This window comes from Vulpes lagopus, chromosome 4, assembly GCF_018345385.1.
Source record: "Vulpes lagopus strain Blue_001 chromosome 4, ASM1834538v1, whole genome shotgun sequence".
In the NCBI taxonomy this organism is placed as follows: domain Eukaryota; kingdom Metazoa; phylum Chordata; class Mammalia; order Carnivora; family Canidae; genus Vulpes; species Vulpes lagopus.
In genome coordinates this window covers 84,492,806-84,515,691 of record NC_054827.1, presented here as the reverse complement: position 1 = coordinate 84,515,691, position 22,886 = coordinate 84,492,806, and the positions used below count along the sequence as shown (strand labels likewise).

At 35.8% G+C, this 22,886-nt stretch overlaps 1 protein-coding gene across 8 annotated transcripts in view; it reads left to right on the top strand.

Annotated features, from left to right (window-relative positions):
* Positions 1-22,886, top strand: part of XRCC4 (X-ray repair cross complementing 4) — a 277,018-nt gene continuing 254,132 nt past the window's right edge. For 3 of the 8 annotated variants that reach the window (XM_041752028.1, XM_041752029.1, XM_041752023.1), the window contains exons 1-4: positions 108-520; positions 9,328-9,425; positions 13,697-13,845; positions 20,398-20,573. In XM_041752028.1, the coding sequence (XP_041607962.1) occupies positions 13,707-13,845; positions 20,398-20,573 (315 nt within the window). In that variant the 5' untranslated portion in view covers positions 108-520; positions 9,328-9,425; positions 13,697-13,706. Of the gene's footprint in view, positions 63-104; positions 521-9,327; positions 9,426-13,696; positions 13,846-20,397; positions 20,574-22,886 lie in introns of those variants that run through there. The other 5 variants (XM_041752030.1, XM_041752025.1, XM_041752026.1 and 2 more) reach the window with 5 other exon arrangements.

The following is a 22,886-nucleotide window of genomic DNA, read 5'->3' as shown; positions in this document are numbered from 1 at the left end:
CGCCGCGGGCCGTCTGCAGGCGCGGGCCTTTCGGAGGAGGCCGGAAGTGGGGGAGCCCCGAGGTAAGGTCCGGAAGTGGGAGATGCGTGTTTCAGGGATAGAATCTGCCGTCCTGGCCTCTTTTTGGGGTCTTGCTTTCCCTTTTTTTTTTTTTTTTTTTTTTTAAACTTCGGGGTCCTAGAACTCCACAGTGCGCGAGGTTTGCCAGCTTGGGGGAGCTCCCGGGGAGGCCTGGTTCCCCCGACCTGGGCGCACGCTGGGCACCTCAGCGTCTCCCTTCGCGCCTGGCAGATTCCTCAGGCTGCGGAGCGCCTCTGAGGGGTGCTGTCGTGGTCGTGACGCTGGGAAGGCGCTGGACTCCGGGGCTGTGACACCCTGACGCCGGCCTCCTTGCCCTCGGCGCCCTCGCTCCTTGTAAGCTGTCCCTGGGTTTGCTCTGGGGCCCGGAGTGTGCGGGGCCTTGGGGTAAGGAAGGGCCGTGGCGACCAGTGGAGCTGCCCTCGCTGACCTCAGTAGGCCCGTAGGTATCCGGAGGAGGGGTCCACCAGCGACAGGAACCGCAGGCCAGCTTCCTCTTCTTTTCTTTTTCTTTTTTTTCATATTTAATTTATTTATTTATGACAGACACAGAGAGGGGCAGAGGGAGAAGCAGGCTCTACGCAGGGAGCCCGACGCGGGACTTGATCCCGGGACCCGGGTCACGCCCTGGGCCGCAGGCCGGCCCTCTACTGCTGAGCCACCCCGGCTGCCCCTCAGCTTCCTCTTTTAATCAGTTTTTATTAGTATTAGTATTTAGCTTCTTTTAGTTTTGATGATCCCACTGGATGAGGCTTCATATTCCAGCCGCTCTGTCTTTGCAGAGACCGAATGGAGCAGCAGGTGCTCTGAAGCGTCCAGTTCGCACATTTCTTGGGCCTCCCTGGAAGGCTTTTGGATCAAAGTGGCATCGTTTTTTTTTTTTTTTTTAAACCACCGGTCCGCCTCCTCCACCCCCCGTTTTTTTTTTTTTTTTTTTTTTACTTTGCAGCTAGTGTTGGATGGGTTCGTTCTTCTTCTTTTTTTCTTTTTTTTTTTTTTAAATTCACTAGTGGTCACATACATTAAAAGGCAGTGGTTTTACTTAACCGCTTGTTTTCTGTGCTCCTCAACTAGCCTCCGTAGATGAAGTTAGGTCTTCGTGTTCTGGTGTTTGTCCTTCGCCGCCCTCTTTTTTTATATTCTTTCTCCGTGGCGTTTCGATTAAGACCCATGTTTGACCTGCATGTTATTTCTCTTTAAGGAGTACTTCTCTCTCTCTTTTTAAAGATCTTACTTGGGATCCCTGGGTGGCGCAGCGGTTTAGCGCCTGTCTTTGGCCCAGGGCGCGATCCTGGAGACCTGGGATCGAATCCCACATCGGGCTCCCGGTGCATGGAGCCTGCTTCTCCCTCTGCCTGTGTCTCTGCCTCTCTCTCTCTCTCTGTGTGACTATCATAAATAAAAAATTTTTTAAAAAAAGATCTTACTTGTTCATTTGGCAGAGCGAGCACAAGCAGGGGGAGAGGGAGGCACCCCGCAAAGCCCCCTGTGGGGTGTGATCCTAGGACCCTGGGACTTGAGCCTCCGAGGCTCCCGAGAAATGCTTCTCCTAACCTTTCTCCACTTTTTTTTTTTAAAGAATTTATTTATTCATGAGAGACAGAGAGACGCAGAGACACAGGCAGAGGGAGAAGCAGGCTCCATGCAGGGAGCCCGACGCGGGACTCGATCCTGGGACTCCAGGATCACCCCCTGGGCTGAAGGCGGCGCTAAACCGGGCTGCCTCCTTTCTCCACTTCTGACCTCTTTCATTGATTGCTCTTCTGAACAAAAATCCTCTAAGGACTTTGTGTTCCAAATCCCAGTTCCTCTTTTTCTGTTTTCTCTTGAGATCATTCCAGAATGTCTTTTGCTCCCCCCTCCCCCCATCCTTTACTAAGTGTCACCAGTTGTCTCCAGGTGTTGATTATTCCCAGTCTTTGCATTTGAGCCATTAGTAACCTTTGACACAGTTATCACTTCCTTGTCCATGTTGTATTTTCTTCACTGATTTCCAGGACATTGCACTCTCTTGGTTTTCCTTCTGTCACCGTCTTCCTTCTATTCTTTCTGATCCCTCATTGTTGAAGTGTTCCAGGGCTCAGTCTTTGCTTCTTTTCCTCTTTCTACACTTCTTTTTGAGGATATCATCAAGTCTTTTGACTTTTAAAAATATATTTTTTAAAGATTTTATTTATTTATTTATTCATGAGAGACACAGAAAGAGGCAGAGACATAGGCAGAGAGAGAAGCAGGCTCCATGCAAGGGGCCCAATGTAGGACTCGATCCCAGGACCCTGGGGTCATGATCTGAGCCAAAGGCAGATGCTCAGCCTCTGAGCCACCCAGGTGCCCCATGAATCATTTTATACAAAGTATTAATATAGGATAGCACATTATTCTTAAAAGGAAAATGGCCTCTTAGTTCCTCTCTGAACTCCAGACTCACATATACATTTGCCTACCTCTGCATCTCCATTTGTTTATTTAAAGTAATTGCAAACTCACATGGCACAAACTGAACTCCTTTTCCCCCAAACCTGTCCCATTCTTTTTCATCTCAAATGCTGGCTGCTCTATTCAGCCAGTCGCTCAAAGCTAAGTGTTCAGAGTCATTCTTGACTCTACTTTCTCTTATATTCCACCAAATCCATCAGCAAATCCATTGTCCTAAAATATATATAGAATTTAACCGTTTGCTACTGTTTCTGCTGTTAGTACATTGATCCTCTGTTTCTGGGATGTCTGTTTTAACTCTTATGATTTCTTGCTTGGATTAACAGTAATAGGGTTCCAGCTGATCTCCTTAACTTAACTTTCTTCAATCCTTGCTTCTGTACAATCTATTTTCACACAATAGCCAGAATGATACTTTTTAAATGCAAGTAAGAAATTGTATTAAGAGGTAAGATCCTAAATGTGATGGATTATCCTAGATTGCATCCTGAAACAGAAAAAAGATATTACAGGAAAAAAATGGTAAAATCCAAATAAGTAGCCTGGAGTTTAGTTAGTAGTGATGCATCAATGTTTGTTCCTTTGTTTTGGTAAATGCACTGCAGTAATATAAGATGTTAATGTTAGAGGAAACTGGGTGAGGTGTATATGGGAGCTGTGTTATCTTTGCAGCTTTCCCATACATTCAGTATTCCTCCCAAATAAAAAGTTTATTAGGAATATAATTACTTATTTGCTTTAAGACCTTTTATGACTTCTCACTTGATTCACGATAAAAGCTAACATCCTGACTTTGGCCTACAAAACTCTACATGATCTGATTTCCTGTTACCTCCCTGACTTCTGCCTTTTGTGTTCTCTTTCCTCTCACTCTATCCCAGCCATACTGGCTGCCTTGTTTCTTAAATACACTAAGCCCACTTCTGCCTTAGGGCCTTTGCACTGGCTGCTTCATCTGCTTGCAATGCTTTTTCCTAGACATCCACACAACTAAATCTTTCACCTCCTTGATGTATGTGCTCAGATACCACCTTTTCAATAAAGCCTACCTTAACGTCCTATTTAAAATTGTAGCTTTGCAACTATCCCCCTCCCGTCACTGGCCTCTGTATTCCCAGTTTTCTCTATCCTGTTTTATCTTTTCCTTTTACCATAGCACGTATCACCATACTATATATTTTACATATTTGTTAAGTGTTTTTTTCATCATTGGTCTATTAAAATACAAATTTTAAAAAGGAAAGAATTGTTATTTGTTTCCTTATGTCAAGTTCTAAAGCACTGTCTGATGCATAGAAGGGCACGGGTTTTGGTTGAATGAAGTTGGCTAGGTATTTGAATTTAGTCATCCTTGATTCACAGTCATTGTGAAACACTGAATTGTTTATCATTTCCAGATTTGCTGTTTCTTGCCTCTTAAGCCTTTGCTCATGCAGATTCTTTTTATTTTGTTTATTTTATTTATTCATGAGAGACAGAAAGAAACAGAGACACAGGCAGAGGGAGAAGCAAGCTCCATTCAGGGAACCCGACACGGGACCTGATCCCGGGACCCCGAATCATACCCTGAGCCAAAGGCAGATGCTCAAGCGCTGAGCAACCCAGGCTGCCCCAACTCATGCAGGTTCTTCTGCATTTTCTATCTCTCCTTTTCACATTTTAAGATTCATATCAGGTATAACTCAAGGAAGCCTTCCCCGAAATATCAGGCTGGCTTACATGTACTCCTCACAGGAGGTACCACCCTGCCTCTGCACTTGACAAGCATGTAAGATAATTATTTTTGGGTATTTTCGTCTCACTAGAGAGCTGGAAATGTGTCTTACTCATTCTGGGGGATATCAAAGCCTGGTACATAGAAAGCAGCCAGTGAATGTTTTAGTGCACTGATGGCATGACCAAAGTCACTCTGCTATGAAGTGGTAGAGTTTTGATTTCAAGCTGAATCTTCTGAGTCTAAAAATCATTGGTCTATTTGCTATACCTTGTTTTCTAGGAAAAAGGTGGCTGTGCTTAAAATAGTAGAAGGATAGTTTTTGTACAGGTAGGAGGTAATCATTTTTTATAGTCCAGGGCAATTTGTTCCTCGTCATTTGTGAAGCTGGCAGTGCTGAAGAGAACGTGAGTTGTGCTTTTTTTTTTCCCTAAGACATTGGCTGAAAAAGATGAATAGAGGATTATAGTCAGGAGTTTTTAATGTTATGAGACTCTTTGGGAGAACACCATTTGATTTCTATTGCCTCAAAGGAGAAATCCATGCTGTAATTCCAAACTGCTCATGAGGCATCCATGCTTTTGCTAGATGATAGTACTACCATTAGCTTTAAATTAAACCTTTGGTTGTATGCCATTGAGAAATCCCGGGCTATTTTCAAGATATTGCAAAGATTTTTCTCACAATGATATGGAAATTTATTATTAAGGTTAAGTTAAAGATAATTAGTTTGTTATATAATTTCTGATACTTGGCACAAAATTTAGGTAAACTAATTTTGCATTTAAAACACTTTTTATTAGCCGGCCTAATCTTGTACGTGGTGGAAGGGTTATTTCTAGGTCAATACTGTATTTGAGGAACAGAAAATTTAAATAAATAAATAAATAAATAAATAAATAAATAAATAAGTAAAACACTGCTTAGGGGATCCCTGGGTGGCTCAGTGATTTAGCGCCTGCCTTCTGCCCAGGGCGTGATCCTGGAGACCCAGGATCGAGTCCCACGTTGGGCTCCCTGCACAGAGCCTGCTTCTCCCTCTGCCTGGGTCTCTGCCTGTCTCTCTCTGTGTGTATGTGTGTGTGTGTGTGTGTGTGTCTCATGAATAAATAAATACAATCTTAAAAAAAATAAAACACTTTAATCATAGATAATGAACTAGACTTCTAACTACCTTTTATGGTAAGCATTCTGAATTTGAACTATACTCTGAATTTGAACTATACACTGAATATTATCATCACTGATGTAGTCCATAAACCAATCTTTCTGTAATGTTGAATAGCCTTTAAGACTAAAAGAAAAGGAAATAATTTAACCCTATAAATTCTGAAAACGCTTCAGCAGCTTTCAACCCCAGCAGTGGGGTTGAAAGTGATGATTAGGCTTGGGATTAAGTAATCAAAAACAACTATTTCTAAATTTGTGCCTTATTTCTTTGAACTTTAATAACCGTATAGAAATGTCCAAAACGTTGAAATAAGCAACAGTCTGGTCTTTGTGTGAGAGGATGCTGTTAGCTTACTTGTAGTTTTATCTGAACAGTTAACACGAATTTCATTGAATAAAGACTTTGGTCAATTGGAACAGAAGCAAGTGGCTGCTAAGAAATAAGATGCAGCCATTGTTGAGATTCATCAAAGTCTTGACAGTATAAATATTGACATGCTGAGATATGTCAATATTTACCACAGAATTTGGAAGTTGCCAAGTTCCTGTTTAAGAAATATGACCCTAGCATTGAACACAGTATATCAATAAATAAGGAACATGTCCAATGAACAGCTGCTCAGAGAAAGTAGGATAACATCTGTCTAAACTTTGGAGCACTTAAATTAAAAAAAAAATTATTGACAGTTCTTTGGTAATTTGTAGGTAGATGCTTGTATAAATAGCACACTTATATGGACTTACCAGGTTTTTAAAAAATGACAGCATGGTTACAAGGTGTAATTTTGTAAATTAGTTGTGCAATGATACTCCTCTATAAATTGAATAAAAAAGCTCTTGCCTTAATACTGTGTTTAGGAACCAGCTTCATCATTTTACACATTATTCTTACAAAAATGAGCTCAAGTCAAGACTTACAGATTACTTTTGGGAACTGATATTTATGCTCTGAGAATTTAGCAATGGAGAAAAGTTTCTGAAGTTTAAATGTGGTAAGAAAATTTGTTCTGATTGACAGTTCTATCTCAGAAGAAAATGAGTGGATTAAAGAGCAAGTAAAGTTGATATATTTGCTCTCACAGATCATAAAGTTGATATCATGAAGCTGATACCACAGATCACCACTGTTAATTCCTGTATGAATATCACTGTAGTTGAAGCTTTTTTAAATCAAGTCATTGGAACCATACAAACGGTCTTAAATGTCTATTCTGCAGACATTTAGAAGAAATTAAACTGAGTGTTCTTTGAAGGATCATGCTAAAACAGGCCTCGAAGAGCATAAACTATGAGTATCAATCAGGACTGGTCCTCTCATTGCTTTTCTTTTCTAATACTAGAGATCACACGATTAAGTTTATATGGTGAAGAATGGAGGCAACGTATAATCGAGGTCCTATATCCTGCCAGGAGCTACATTTATTTCTCTAAATATCTTATAAACATGAAAAAAAATTGTAGAGGTTCAGAGAAGGCTTTTAATATATTCTTTTGAGTATATTAAAGATGGAAGGGAAAGAATTTTAATTAAATTGAGCAGATGCTTCTTTTAAGAAAGCATCTGCCAATATTTTGAGGTAAGCTTTGGAGTTTTAAGGAGAAAACATTAAACTTATTAATTAGTGAGTTTTAGAACTTTGAAACATTTTTTTTTTGCCATGTATTCAAGACTTTGAACCTTTGTTTCGAATATGCGTTTTTATTTTTCTAAAATCATTAGGGCCATATGGAAAATATTCACCAGTTGTCTTCTTGAACCACCTGTTACCAGTTTTTTTTTTTTTTTTTTATCATGGAGTGATAACAGATTTGCCCTGTGCTTTCAAAATGTCCTGTGTTTTAGATTTGATGAGAGTGTCAGCATATTAAGCTGAAAGTGTAAAACTTCCTGTTTGATGTTGAATATTATGAGTTTAATACAGTTTCCCAAAGTTTGATACTCATGCGACTAATGGAATACACACGTTGCTGACTTACAGCTGTTTTGCAGGTACTATGAGATAACTTAGGTTTAAAGAATTAAATAATTTGCTGGGGTCCACATAACCCAGGAATGACGGTGAGAATTCATACTGAAGTCTGACTAGTTCCAAAGCCTGAAACAAGGTAGCTTAAACAGAGAGGAATTTCACAGCTTTGTACCTAAAATATCTATGGTTAGATCTAGATTCTGGTGTTGTTGGAATCAGATCTGAGCTGCTGCCCACACTTGAGTTTCACTTTCTGCTCTGTTGCTTTAGCTGTCAGTAGCTTCAGGCTCACAGTGCTAAAGCATCAGATCCAGTAGAGAAGTATCTATATTCTAAAGTCTGGGAATTAGGGTTCAGTGGTCTTCGTTGTCCTAATTAGAGTCATGTGCTCATCATTTCTGGGGCGGTCACCGGTGCATTACATACCAGTAGTTGAGGTGTAATGCTTATCAGATAAATACTATTTACTAGAGTCAACACTGCTCAATATTTCTTAAACAGGCTCCTAAGTTTCAAGTATTGAAATTTAAGAATAAATTTCTACTAAATGATTTTGTTTCATTTTACAAAGTTACTCTATAACAGTATAATCAGCCTGATGGTCAAATTACAATTATTGAACTATTTTTGTATGTTTTATTGTAGAGCATTTCAAACATACATAAAAGGTAGAACATAATGGATTCCAATGTACCCATCACCTAGCACAAGAATTATCAACTCATGAAATCTTTTGCTTTTTATCTTGGAACATCCTTCCACTAGAGTCCAAAATATGTTCAGGGATGTGGTTGAAAATGACTTGGAGTCAAAAATTGCGGCATAGGAAATAAATATATAATTATTCCTCCAATTTGGAATGTGTTGTTTATAACTTAACTATCATTCAAAACATGTGAAATTGCCATTTTTTTTGTAGATTAAAAATTGGCAGTTGTATATAGTCCCTAAATATTTTTGAATGGCTGAGTCAGGTAGTGTCACCAGTTGAGATTCTTCTTCTCAGGATTAACTCATTTGTACCCCAATCTTATCATTCATCCCCTGTTTGCCATCAGAAATAGGCAGATAAATGGGCACAGTTGTAAGTAAATGGGTTTGTGGGTGGGGGAAAAAGTACAGTACGAGTCCTGTTTCTTTTCTACAAGTGCTTTTCGTTACATTTCAGTTCTGAGCAGCACATTTTTCAAGTAGAAAAGACTGTATATACACTTAACTGATGGTGTTTCATAGGAACACTCTTCTCACTTTTCTGAGATTAAGATACAAGAGAGGTGTCAAAATTTCACAGCTTAAGAAATCATAATGACTAAATTCTTAATGAAAAGACTGTTCAGCTAATGCTATGTTTCAGGTATTATCTCTTCAGTTCTGTTAAGTGTCATTCTCACGTGAAACTGCAGTTAGGACTGAAGTGTTCTTGTGAAGGTTTAGAAAGTTTCCAAAATGATGAGTGTACTCTCATCCTTTCTGCCAAGTTTATTTGTAATTAAGAGTGTCCATTTGATGAAAACAGAAAGGAAGTCTTAGAACTTTGGGTCCAATTTTCAGGGCATTTTGGATCTAGGCATTAGATTTTATGTGGAAAATTTATTCAGGCCATTTTGTTGTTTTAAAGTACTTAGTTCATTGGGTAAAGAAAAAGGAGAGGAAGTGAACTTTAAATGAATCACTGAAACTAATGATTATTAATGGTATTTGTAGATGATAAGCAGAGGAAATGAGTAGTAATATGATATTTGGAATGGTAGCAGCTGGCATTCCACAGTCATAAGAGGTAATTGAGAATGGACTATGACCATGGCAAAAATGCTTTAATTTGTAGACATATTAAAATATGCTTTTTTCATGAAGCATGAGACTATCAGTTTAATGTCTAACTTGAATATTAGCTATACTTTACATGTTTTTGAACAAGATTATGTCTCTAGTCTTAAATATATTTTACTCTTACTTTAGGTGACTGTCCATCCTAATTTGCCTGGGGTTGGGAGGTTTCCTGGACATAGGACTTTTAATGCTGACCAAGAAAAATCTCAGGGAAATCTGGACAGCTGGTAACCTTATTTTCATTTCTAAATTAATAGAATGGAGGTAATATTGACATGATTAGAAAAGTATTTAATAATACTATAAATTCTTTACCTTTAAAGTTTAGGTAATTGGAACATGAAAATAATCTTTCAAGAAAGCATTTCTTCTATAGAAAGCTTGAAATATTTGTGTAATTGCTTTGGAAATTTAAAGGTAAACTGATTTTGTGGTCATTTAAGGGAAAAAAAAAACTTATTTTATCCTTTAGTCAGATAGATGATTCCAACCAGCAAGTTGACATGCTATTAATGAAAATAAAAGGGAGGGCAGCCCTGGTGGCTCAGCGGTTTAGCGCCACCTTCGGCCCGAGGCATGATCCTGGGATCCCGGGATTGAGTCCCACGTCGGGCTCCCTGCATGGAGCCTGCTTCTCCCTTTGCCTGTCTCTCTCTCTCTCTCTGTGTCTCTTATGAATAAATAAAATCTAAAAAATAAAAAAAAAGAAAAAGGGAAAAAATAATGAAAATGCCAGGAATAAATTATTAAAAAAATAGTCAATGTGGGAATTCTGGTAAGATAAACCTTAATAATCAATGCTTTTAAAAAAATACTAAGCAAATAAGAAAATAGTCATTTTTTTGTACTTAGTTTTCCGAATTGTGTGATGTTTGTCTTATTAAAACTAAATAGCCAGTGGTTGTTGCATAACCCTCTTTTCTTTATGTCCTACCCTTGAATTTTTATGATAGAACTTTAAAAATAGTTTATTATCATTCTTTTAATTTATAATTTTTATTATTTTTTAAAAAATAAGGTTAAACAAAATAATATCAGGAATTAAATTACAGACTCTTAACAGTGTGTGCTGTATGCTGATCTTTATTCTGAATTCACTTTAGGTATCAGCCTACTTTTCTGAACAAGGGAGCACTTAAGTTAATTGCTTCATTAGAAACATGCATTTAGTCCTTTCTGATCTGTTAAGTACAACTCCTTGGCATAGCTGCAGAAGTTTGAACACCTGCAGCCCAAGCAACTTGAAAAGAAGCCGTAACTTAACTATAAAGGAAAATAAAAGAGGCTCAAGTTCAAAATGGTGTTATCAATGATACAGTGTTGTCACTAACTTGAGCTGACCTAAGAGTTGGCTTCTGCACTGCTCCTTATCAGCATCCAAAAGGGCATACAAAATTCTTTGTAAACTAATTTAAAAAGCGTCTTGTTTATTCAGAGGCAACTGTGAATGGTATTTGTTCAGAGTGTAGATCACATCAACTGCATACCAGCCAACAACTTATTTCTCTTCTAAGAAGGAAGCCAAGTATCAAAGACACAGAGTACTAAAGATAAGCTTCTCAATTCTCAACTGTTCTGAGCTCTCAATAAAGCTACTGATGTACAAATTGGGGTGGGACCCAACTGTTTCCACCTGCAGACTTGTCTTAGATCCTTGGCTCTGGCTGGGAGAGGTGCTGATACGAGTGCGACCTTTAGTGCCCTTAGAAAACAAAACACAGGGTTTCTTATGGCCCTAATCAATCAGTCCCTCTAAAGAGGATTCCACCCCTTTCTTCGAGTATTCTTGGGGGCAGAAAAACTATGGCTGACTATTCCCATTTACAGGGCTGCTGAAAGTAAAGAGATCATTGGTTCGCTCTTATAATTCTTAAAAGACATGGCAGGTCATCCTTTTTTCTTATGTTTATAATTGGTTCTTAGGTATTTTGTGTTGATATTTAATGAGGTGGTGACTTCAGTAAGTAAAGGAATAAATTTCATTCAAAAGTGGTTCAAATAGTATATTATGAAGAAATTAAAAGTCAGTTAATATGAAGAAAACATTATCCAGGCTACTGAGGCACAAAGTATTTATAGGATATTGAGTGGTCACATTTGGGCTATTCATGTTAAGGGCTTAAACATGACACACAGGTAGCATCCAAAGTTTCAATTCTGAGTTTAGTAAAGTAATGGAATCTTTAAAATAATACAATTTAACTTTAGCTATAAGTACCTAGGCTTGAAAAAAAAAAAAAGTACCTAGGCTTGATCAGAAAATTGGAAAATATTTAAAACAGGAATAATGTGAGATATTGTTAAAACTAATTGATCCCTAGGGATCCCTGGGTGGCTCAGTGGTTTAGCGCCTGCCTTTGGCCCAGGGTGTGATCCTGGAGACCTAGGATCCAGTTCTGCGTCGGGCTCCCTGCATGGAGCCTGCTTCTCCCTCTGTGTCTCTGCCTCTCTCTCTCTGTCTTTCATGAATGAATAAATAAATAAAATCTTTTAAAAAAGAACAAAACTAAACTAATTGATCCCTAAATGTCTTTTTAACATTGTTGAGATTAAAGCCCTCTATATCATTGTGAAAGTAGGATGAAGCATCTGAATATTGAATTTGTTAAACTACTTTGTATAATTAGCTGTTTGTCCCTTGTTTCCAATAAAATAGCAGTGAAACCAATTGCTGTTTTAGAGCAATTCTAAGTGCTGAGTTTTCCTTTCACAAAGTAACATTAATTGCTAACAATAGCCATGTGAGGCACATATAAGAAGAAATAACCTGTGCAAGTGTGTATCTATGTATTTGTATATAAATTAGGAAGAGGCAAGAAGTGGCCTTCATAAGTAGTTTTTATGACCTTCCTCCCCTCTGAAGTTGTGGGTTTTAGGCCTATTAGAATTATATAAGTCTCTAACTATGTGTCTTTTTCAATGATTGGCATTGAAAAATAGTAATACACATTTTCCAGTAATTTTCAAATTTAAGGATTAAAGAGCAAGTGGGTAATAATAAACTAACTATGTTAAGTGCTTTGACTAATTGATTTAAAAGAAAATATTCACAAATGGATAAAGCATTTCAGAAATAAGCATACTGAGGTAACAAAAGATGTCAACATAGGAAAGATTTTTGACTAAATATTTAAAAATAATTATATTTTTTCAGTGATTATGAAACCTATAAACTTACATATTTTTAACATGTAAACGTTTTATTGATGTGGCTACAAGTATAGTTATTTTAAACTTGGTCTTTTATTGGGAAGAGTAATAAATAGTCTTCTGTTTACACTTTAGTAGAAGTTAGAATTATTGTTAATTTACCAATTTGGAAATATCTGACGCTCTAAATTTTAGATATTTTTTTCTTTCATTCTGGAAATCGCCCTGCTTCCTTGTGCTTTTACTGTAAGATACAGCAGCTCTAGCATTCTATAATTAAGCATCCCTCCCATTCCCAGAAGATAGAGATCCGTAGTAAGTTAGTTTTGTTTTGTGAAGAGCTGACAAAGTGGGTTGTTTTTATTTTCATATTCAATTGTGTGAAGAGCTGACAAAGTGAGTTTTTCATATTCAGTTGTTTTTTTTCATACTCAATTGAGAAAAATAATATTCTTTATGAGAACGTAATAGTTTTAAATTGAGAAGGCAAATTAAAACTGATTTAAAAATTTGCTCTTGTTTAAACTTATTAATCAATTATCCATGAAGTGGCAATTAATAATTTACTTTTGGATTTTTATAGCATGTTATATATATATACTGATCTTAAAAATTGAAGCAATTTAATACTCTTCTCCCCAAATAAAAGATTAAAGACTTTTTTAAAGCTTTTTTTCAGGATTACCTAAGGAAGAGATTCCTGCTGTGTGATTAAAGAATAATTCTCTCTAGCTTTTCATGTCTGAAAGTTTGTTCCTTTGTTTCTGATTTTGACTTTTTATACTGTATTCGCTTTGCATGTTTGTAATTTTTAGGGTATTTTTGTTTTGCATGTTAGCTTCTACAGTTCAACTCTCTTAATGAAGTGCACGTGGTCAAGGGATCGCTCAGTATTAGAAAAAGTATAGTTAGTTGCTTTGAACCAAATATATGTTGTATCATGGTTTGGTAAGTTTGAGATCAATCTGGGCAAGATTCTAGAATAAATTACCAGAAGAATGGTTTTTGAATTCAGATTAGAAGAACCTCTAATCATTAGAAATGAAAGTGGGGTCAGTAAGAAAAGTCTTGACTCTTCATATTATTAGTTATAGTAACTTTTCTCAGCGTACAACTTGGGCAACTCATCTGCCATTTATGGGCCTCTGTTTTTCTTATCTATAAAAATTATAAATCAGTATTGAACAAAACTATGGTTTACTGAGTTTGGTGGTTGGCTATTGCATGTTTTGTTTTGTTTTACTTATTTCCTTGGTGCTTTGTGTAGCTGAGAGACCGATATACAGAACATCACTATTTCTTAGTCACGATTTCTTGGAAAAATACTAATCTTATTCTGTTATAACAGGTGACCAGAAATGGAGAGAAAAGTAAGCAGAATTTGTCTTGCTTATGAACCTGATATAATTCATTTTCTTCAAGTGGCTTGGGAGAAAACACTAGCATCTGGTTTTGTTATTACACTTACTGATGGTCAGTCAGCATGGACCGGGACAGGTAATATTCAAAGCCAATTTTTTAAAAGTAAAATTTCAGTAATGTGCTGTTCTTCAGTCCTCAGTGACACTCCAAATTAGGGTGTTTCTTTACTTACATGCTGGGTGAAATTAACATGATTGTTGTACTTATTGTTGCTGGCTAATTTCCGAGTAGGTTTATAATATTTAATGCCAGTGTCTATACTTAATAGAAGGATAGAGAAATAAGCATGTGTCCCACCAAATTCTGGTTACTAGATGAGTCTTAATACTTGGAGTTGGTCAGGGTTTTTAAATAATCTCTTTATAGAAAACATAAATAAGACTTTATATAAGTATTTCTTTTTCAAGACCCCAAGGAAATATTGGGAGGCATAGGGAGGTGGGTTGGATGGGCCAAGGGATTGTGTTAGCTTGATGGGAGTGGGGTGGTGGTGATTTTCTTTTTATTTCACACACTTACATTGTTTGAATTATTTTCTAGTGAACATATATTATATTTGTGACAAAAACAAAACGGAACTCATAGCCTAAAATTTTGTAAGCCAAGGTTCAAATCAATATGTGGGATTTTGGCTATTATTTCATGAAGTAGACTTTAAATATTTTGTATTTTTGGCAGTGCTCTTTTAAAAAGTCTAATGGCTCTGAAGTTATTTATAGAATATGACAGGTATAAAGTGAAAATATATAGATTTATATTTTGATCATATAGCGAAATTTTCATTCTTTTAAAGGATTTTTTGAAAGATTTGAAAAACTATAGTTATGCAACAGTCATTTCTAGAGTTATGTTGTAAATAATATTTAGTTAAAATAATTTTGTCATGTTAATTTACTACCATTTATATCTTCTATCAATTTTGAAATATTTCCTAAAACTTGTTAGTCTAATTACTATATTATCTTTTAAAATTACATGGTGAGGTTTTGTTTCATTCTTGGAAGTTACAAGTTCGGTTACACAGTACAAACAATTATACTTACAGCATTTTATAAGAAGTTCTTCTTTTATTGACAGAGATCAAGGAATGCTGAGTTAAGTATTAATAAAATAAGTTTCAAGGATAATGTTTGTAGTGCCTGTTACGGTATCTGTTTAGGCTGTAAACTCCCATTTAAGAGAAATCAGTTGTTGCTTGATTGTTGCCATGTAGGAGTGGAAGAAAATGTTCAGGTTAGCTCTGTGTGTGCTGAAGGTGTACCCAGGTGGCAGTAGCTCTATTTTGGAAAGGGGGTGCATGGGGCTGAAGATAATGGCAATAGGTTAATGCCAGTTGTTTGGAGAGAAGAGCAATTCCAACTACACTACAGCCCAAGAGGCAGGTCCTAGGTGAAGTGGTGGCTCGTATGTAAGGAATACTATCTTTATAACATAGATATTCTCAGCTGAAAAATGACTTATTATATATATCAGTTATGATTAGACAGATGACCTTGAGATGCTTTAAGGGCCTTACTTAGCAAAAGAAAATATTAAATTCTAATTTAGTTGGTAAACCTCATTTACCAAAGCAGAGAACAATAATATGTTGTTTGAATTTTTTTTTTTTATCATTAAGGATTGGGAATAAAAGAATACACAGATTAACTCTTAAATCTTGATTTAACCAGAAATTTAAGTTAACTTTACATTTATGGAACGCTTTGTGTACATCATACAAAATGTGCTGACAGTTGTTCTTAGTATTATGAATATTGTTTCACTGGATTCATTAGGAGCGAGGAATGCATTTGATTTGTCTGTCACTCATTCTTGATAAGTATCTATACCAGTGCCTGGGACCTACATGTGATAGGTATTTAATAACGATATTAAAGGTTTTATTTTTTTCAACGATTTTAAAGTTTTAAATCTCACAAATGTTTTATGTATCTTTCATTATTTCTATTTTCTTGTATAAATTTCAGGGAGGAAATATCAAACCAAATAATATAACATTGTTTCCATGTTTAGTTAAAGCTTATTACATAAATATGATTTGGTTTGGCACTTTATAGATAGACAGTAACATGATTAAGAACATTGAAACAATTATATAATTGAAACATGAAAATGAATTTCCTTCCTATACCTCATCCTGTTTTTTTTTTTTTTTTTGTACAACTTTTTGATTGCTGCAACCTTCAATTTGGATAATTTTTTTCTCTTTTCATTTGAGTGAAATTAAAAGGATGTGGGGTTCCTTTTAATCTCCCACACACTTAAATTCACTGATTTCTTTTCCATTAGTAATGTTTTATCTAATGAATGTTTTGAGGTGTAATTATCATGTGGTCTATCATCACTTCAACATTATAGAGGGTTGTATTGCAGAGTTAAGTCACAAACGTAGGTTAATGATTGATGACTATTATGTGACCTTTATAAGTCTATCAGTCAGCAGTAGGAAACTTCTATCACCCATCTCTGGAGTAGTTCATTGAAAAGTAAACTTTATTTATTTTTATTTTTTTTAGTAAACTTTATTAATACATTTATTATCAGGTAATTATATTCATTTATATTTGTTCTAAATATGGATATGTGACAGAGTTCAGAGAAAAGAGGATTTTTTAATAAATGCAGTAAGGTAGGTCCATGCTGTGATACCAGCAAGATCCCTAATGGGATGATAGCACTGTCTTCAAAGCACTAGCACAAACTTAGGCTATGCACAGTCTCTGGTGCATTATACTTAAGAGTCCAAAAGAAAAAAAAAAACAAACTTCTTTCCTTACTTACATCTTCATCTACCCACAAATAGTGTTAAAATTATGCTTTCTTGGATTCTGTGTGTCTGAGAACAATTCCTTGGTTTTTGGTCATGTTGGCCTGCTCACTTTTTATGCTGTTATTATGTGGTTCAGCTGTATCCTTGCTGAATTTTATTATTTCCATGGCTTTTATTTCTGGTCACCAAAGTTTTTGGAGCAGTGAATGCTTACAGCTGTGCTTCTTCCAGATGTTCTTAGCACAAAATTCAAAACTGGTGACCAAGTTGTTTTTCCAGGACTGAGGTTCTAAATGGGCAGTCAAAATTTCACATTTACTATTAATAGAAATATTCAAGTAAATTTTTTCTTAATTTTTTCTCACAGTTTTTAAAGGGGAAATATAAATAGAAAATTTTCTTTCATATGTTTTTTCCTCTTAAGAGTGAAATATTTTTATTCCATAATAATAGAACATCATTCACAGATGGTGTAACGTAAGAGAATATCTAAGATATCAGCACTTGAATCTAGGCTGCATAAGGCTAGAATTTCTGTTTGCTAAACTTTTATATCCTTGGTGCCTAGAATAGTACTTGACATGTCGTAGTTGCTGAGTAAGCATGGTTTTGAGTAAGTGAATTGAATCAATAAATTCTATGAAATATTTTCAAATAGTATCTTTTCATTTTAATGAAATTTAGAATGCTTTTCACTGTATATGTTTTATCAGTGGACATACTTCATACTTAATTTCTTTTGTGTCTTTTTTTTTTTTAAGATTTATTTATTTGCGAAAGAGAAAGAGAGTGTGCATGTGCAGGGGGAAGAGGGAGAAGCAGGCTCCCCTCTAAGCAGGGAGCCCAATGTGGGTCTCTGGGATCATGACCTGAGCCAAAGGCAGATCCCTAATGTACTGAGGCACCCTCTTGTATTTTCTAATAAGTTTTTATGTAGTTGCATTAAAGATGATTTTACAGATTTATTTCCTATTTCTCTGTGAAGTATGTTCTCTTCTTAGGTATTTATAACTCTTCAGAATTACCCAACACAAAATGTGAAATCATTCCTTAAATAGGAAGCATTAGTTTTTATGTTTTTGTTTTATTTTGTTTTCAGAAGAGCTAATAGGGTAATTGAAAGGTCAGTAGATTTGATAGTAGCGATCATCTTAAACATGCAACTGCTTCACAAGGAGACAAAATATATGAAGGGATTTTAGAAACTGTAAAATCGCATAAGAGTTCTTATTCTTACCTCTTTTCTTTTTTTTTTTTTTTTTAAATTTTTATTTATTTATGATAGTCACACACACACAGAGAGAGAGAGAGAGAGAGGCAGAGACACAGGCAGAGGGAGAAGCAGGCTCCACGCACCGGAAGCCCGACGTGGGACTCGATCCCGGGTCTCCAGGATCGCGCCCTGGGCCAAAGGCAGGCGCCAAACCGCTGCGCCACCCAGGGATCCCCTCTTACCTCTTTTCAAAGTCTGTGTTGAGATCCATATTTCACTATAAGAAATGACCAAAAATGGATAATGAAAAATATATGGATATGTTTCAAAACTCTCCTCCTCTTTTCCAGAAACACTAGATAGCACACAGACCAAGGTATGAGAATCTTATATTTTTAGGGATTGTTTAGTCAAGTTTTCATTGTTTTCTGTAGTATATCTTATTAATGTATTTTTTTAATACCATGGAAAGAAATAGTATTTCCAGGGTCCTACATCTGCCTCACCACAAAACCCAATAACTGAGAAACCAGAACTATGAATCCCAGGTTGACCACTATCTATTCCATGACTGTAGACCATTACTTGATCTGGGCCTGTTTTATTATTTGAAAAATGAAAATGTCTATCTTTCAATGTTAGAAGGAATAAAATAGATAAATGTAACCTTTAAATATAGAAGTATAGAATCACATGAGTCTTTCATCATTGTAGTAGCCTGGATTGACACAGGAAACCACCCAACCACACACACACATTCCAAACAAATGTTAGATTAAGTCTTGTAATTTTTAAAGCAAACAGATGCATTTTAGCTTTTGAATGTGAGAAAGGGAAACCCCTATGTGGCCATCCATAAAAGGTATCTGAAAGCCAAAGTGGTTAATGGGGACTAAAACTTAACTATAGGTTTACAGAATATCTGAACTAAATATATGTCTAAATGACTGTGATTGTAGTACCTAAGTGGGGCGGAATGTTGGAATGACAGGCCTCCTAAGGAACTGGAGCTCAGCTCTCAATGTAAAGAAAGGAAACTGAAAGTTACCTTGTTAATGAAATCCTCTTATAAAAGCAAGACAAAATAAGAAAAGACTACTCTCTGGTTTGAAGATGCAGCATAGCATCAAGCTAGTCACTAAAAGCCATGAGTGGATAAAAGTCCAAACAAAAATCACAACCCTAAGTCTGTGTTATGTATGGATGAAGGACAGGGATTTAAGTTTGAACTCTTTGCTTCAAGTGTAAAACCAAGTTAAATTAATTTTCCATGGGGTGATTGGGTTACAGGCAGTAAGGAGGGCACTTGATGGGATGAGCACTGGGAATTTTACTATATGTTGGCAAATTGAATTTAAATAAAAATAAATGAATAGTAAATAAAATAACAAATACCATCAAAAAAAAAAAAAAAAGAAGAAAGAAATTAACTTTCCATAGCTATTGAAAACTGTAGAGGCTCCAAGAAAGGTAAAGGTAAAAGAGCAACCTTGATTCAAAACTCACCTCCGCTTTTCCAGAAACACTACTCTGGCTAGAAGGGACCCTTATTCAAACATTGCAAAGCATGGAAGGGAAAAACCAGAATGAGAGTGTGTCAGCAGGTAGTAGAAATGGAATTAATACTTCAGGAACCATGCATAAAGACTGATCTGAAAGAGATCTTGAATATGTTTCAAGCCTTCAAGTATTTAAAGGAAGGGTGTGGCAAGAACAGGATATTATGAAAAAAATAAGAGAATATCTATTTAGAATTGAGAATATAAAATCAGTAAAACTCTCTGTAATAAAAAGAAATAGAATTTCTAGGATGCCTGGGTAGGTCAGCACTTGAGTGTCTTCCTTTGGCCTAGGGCCTGAAACTGGAGTCCTGGAGTCCTGGAGTCCTGGGATCGAGTCTCCCATCGGGCTCCCTACATGGAGCCTGCTTCCCTCTCTGCCTATGTCTTTGCCTCTCTCTCTCTCCGTGTCACTCATGAATAAATAAATAAAATCTTTAAAAAAAAAAGGAATTTCTGTAGATGAATAAAGCATTAACTTTCAATATACCTAGATGAGAGAACTGGAAGCCAGGTCTGTAACGTGTGTATGTCCAACAGGTGACACTCAATAAATATTAATTCCCTTCTCTTTTGTTCCTCATCATCCACCTTCTTTGTTTTTTGGCACATAATGAGATGAGAAGAATGAACTCTCATTTTTACTTTAATTTGACTCAGTCCATTAAATAGAAATAGACTAATGTCTTTAATAATTGAGGCAAGAAAGATGTTATAAAATACTGAACTAATTAATCATTATAAGAAACAATTTATCTGGCTTTGACCTAGTAGCAAATATACAAGATGGTAGTTTTTCTTGTAATTTATAATGCATGTATTTCATCTGAGGACAGAGGAAAAAAAAATGCAAGGAGTCTAATGTTTTTCAGATGAGATTTGAGACTAATGTGTTTCTCAAAAATTGCTAGTTCAGTTAGAAGGTATAATTTGACTTAAAAATATGTGGTATGGGGATTGGTTTTACCTTTTGTTTTAATTTCTGTTACTTAAGTGATAAATGAGTAGCAACAGGTAAATAAATACTTTTTCATGTTTAGAAATTTATTTTTCATTTCAAAACTTTTTTAAAATGTCTCCCATAGTTTCTGAATCAGAGATTTCCCAAGAAGCCGATGACATGGCATTGGAAAAAGAGAAATATGTTGATGAAGTGAGAAAAGCGTTGGTATCAGGAGGAGGACCAGCTGGTTCATACAAGTTTGATTTTTCTAGAGAGTCTTGTCATTTCTCCTTTGAGAAAAACCTGAAAGAAGTTTCAGTAAGTAAAACTTTCCATAATATTTTAAGTGGTAAAATGTCAGAGTACTTATTGAGGAATTATCTTAAGTAACTAGCTTATTATTCCCAGAATACCTGGGTAATAGAAGTGTGAAAAGTACTGGTTTCCAAGTTGGAAGAATGCTTCTTCATTCAATGTTACAGTCATTAAATGCTTCATACTGATGAATTGTGAAAAATAATATTTGGAAAATGTATTTGTTTTTAGTGCTTTAAAAATAAGTACTATAGACATAATTATATGAACGAGCAGTTCTGCAAATTGGGGTCAGAAGGTTTAGACCAATGAGGCAGGGTTTATTGTAATAAGTTTTGGGAAATGCTGATCTTAAGAAATAAGGTAATTTATTTACCATTGAATATTTAATAATTATAGCTTATTCTCTACTTTATAGAATATATTTGAAATTACAAAATGAGATAATTAAGTGTATAGTAAGAGATATCATTAGGCATTAAGGTATTTTATTTATATTTCAAACTTAGAAATACTAAAATAGAAGTAACTTTCAACCCAAGCTTTTCAAGGCTTGCATGCTTTACAGATAAGGATATCTGCTACTTGTCCTGTTTAGTTCCTATACCAATGCAGATCAAGGTGGGTGGTTTATGTTGGTTTATGTATCAAAAATATTTATCAAAATGTACTGGTTGTATATTTTATCCAAGTTTATGGGATAATTAGAGATTGAATTATTTGCTATTGCCAGTGGTTTCCATTCTGATATGAGGTCTATAGTAGAAGAAAGGAAGGGAAATCTTTAGTACATTAAGGTTAGAGACGGTTATTGACAATTTGTACTGGAACTAAATTGAGTTTAAAAAATTCCTTGAAAATGACTCTAATTCAGAATGATTAAAGGGATTTCAGCAATTAGAGAAACATGTAAAGCAACAGATGGAATCATTATTTTGAAATGTATGTTAACCTATAGAGAATAATACAGAAAGATTGGTTTCAGTAATTATTTCTGTTTAGAAGACACAATTTTTCTACTTAATCTGCCAATTTATGTAAGTTTCAATATGCTGAGATCCTTAAGATGATAATTTAGAATAGGTTAAGAAAGGTTTGAATGGGCTACTGAAATTTTGTTATCACAAAGTATTCTTTGCTATGGCCCAAATTCAATCAGATGATATTATGTGCTCTATAAAACTACACTTTCTTTTAATATTTTGAAGCAGATAATTGTCAGATTGGGAGTTAAACCTTTTCCCATTCAACAAGCATTTGTGTGTAAGGACTAACATTTTTTCATGAAGCCAGTTTCGGTTTTCATCTCTTTTGTGTGCAATGATGCAAAACAAGTTCCAAGTTTGTGAGGTACCTTTTGGAAACCTGAAAGGCTTCTGGTATCTTTGATATGGTGAAGAAGGGGTTTGCTGCATCAGGCTTGGATGGAGTACTTACCATGCTTGGGGAACACATCTGATTTTGCTATTTTTGTGAAGAAAGAACTTCAAGTATTCATGACCTACATATTTTACAGTTGGCTTGGCATGAATTAGCATTAAAAACTGGGACAATTATCCTAAAAGATATCTTGCTTACCACCCTGAACGTAATCAACTTTGTTGAGACAGAACCATGAACCACTACCTATTCCGTAGGTTTTCTCAAGAAGTGGAAAACAGAACGAGAGATTCTCAGTAACTGCAGAAATGTGTTGGTTCCTTAAAGGAAATGTCTTAAAGTGCTATGCTGCAGTTTAGATCACTGCCTCCTTATTTATCATCTGCTAAATTTGCTTAGGAGAGAAAGAAAGGCTACTCTCAGGACAGTTTGACGAGTTTATTCATGACTAGACTTATTTGAGGGATAGTTTTGGATATTTGGCTGAAGTAAAAGTATCAGTTTGAGGTGCTGTAGTTAGCCTTATGGAAGCAAATGAAAATCACAAGTTCACTTGGCCTAACCACCAGGGAGATCTTTCACTGCTTCAGCATGTGCTTCTGCATGTTGAATCTCAGGGTGACAACATCTAGTAAATCACGCTGCTGGTAAAGATATGCAGATACTGGGAAACATGACAGGACACTTTTTGAGGTGTGTAGTGCTTTGGATGACCTAAAACCTTAAAAGGAATTTGCAATCCTTTCCTTGATGACACAGACATCTGATAGTTGCCAAAAATGACCCCTTACACTTAGAGAAAAAGAAAAGAATGAACGTAGATTCATTTCAAAAAGTTGTTGTGAATTGTGTTGTTTGTTGGGTTACTCTCCCTGGGCAAAGAATATTCCATGAATCCTAAGTACATTGACTACCAGATTCATACCTCTTAGAATC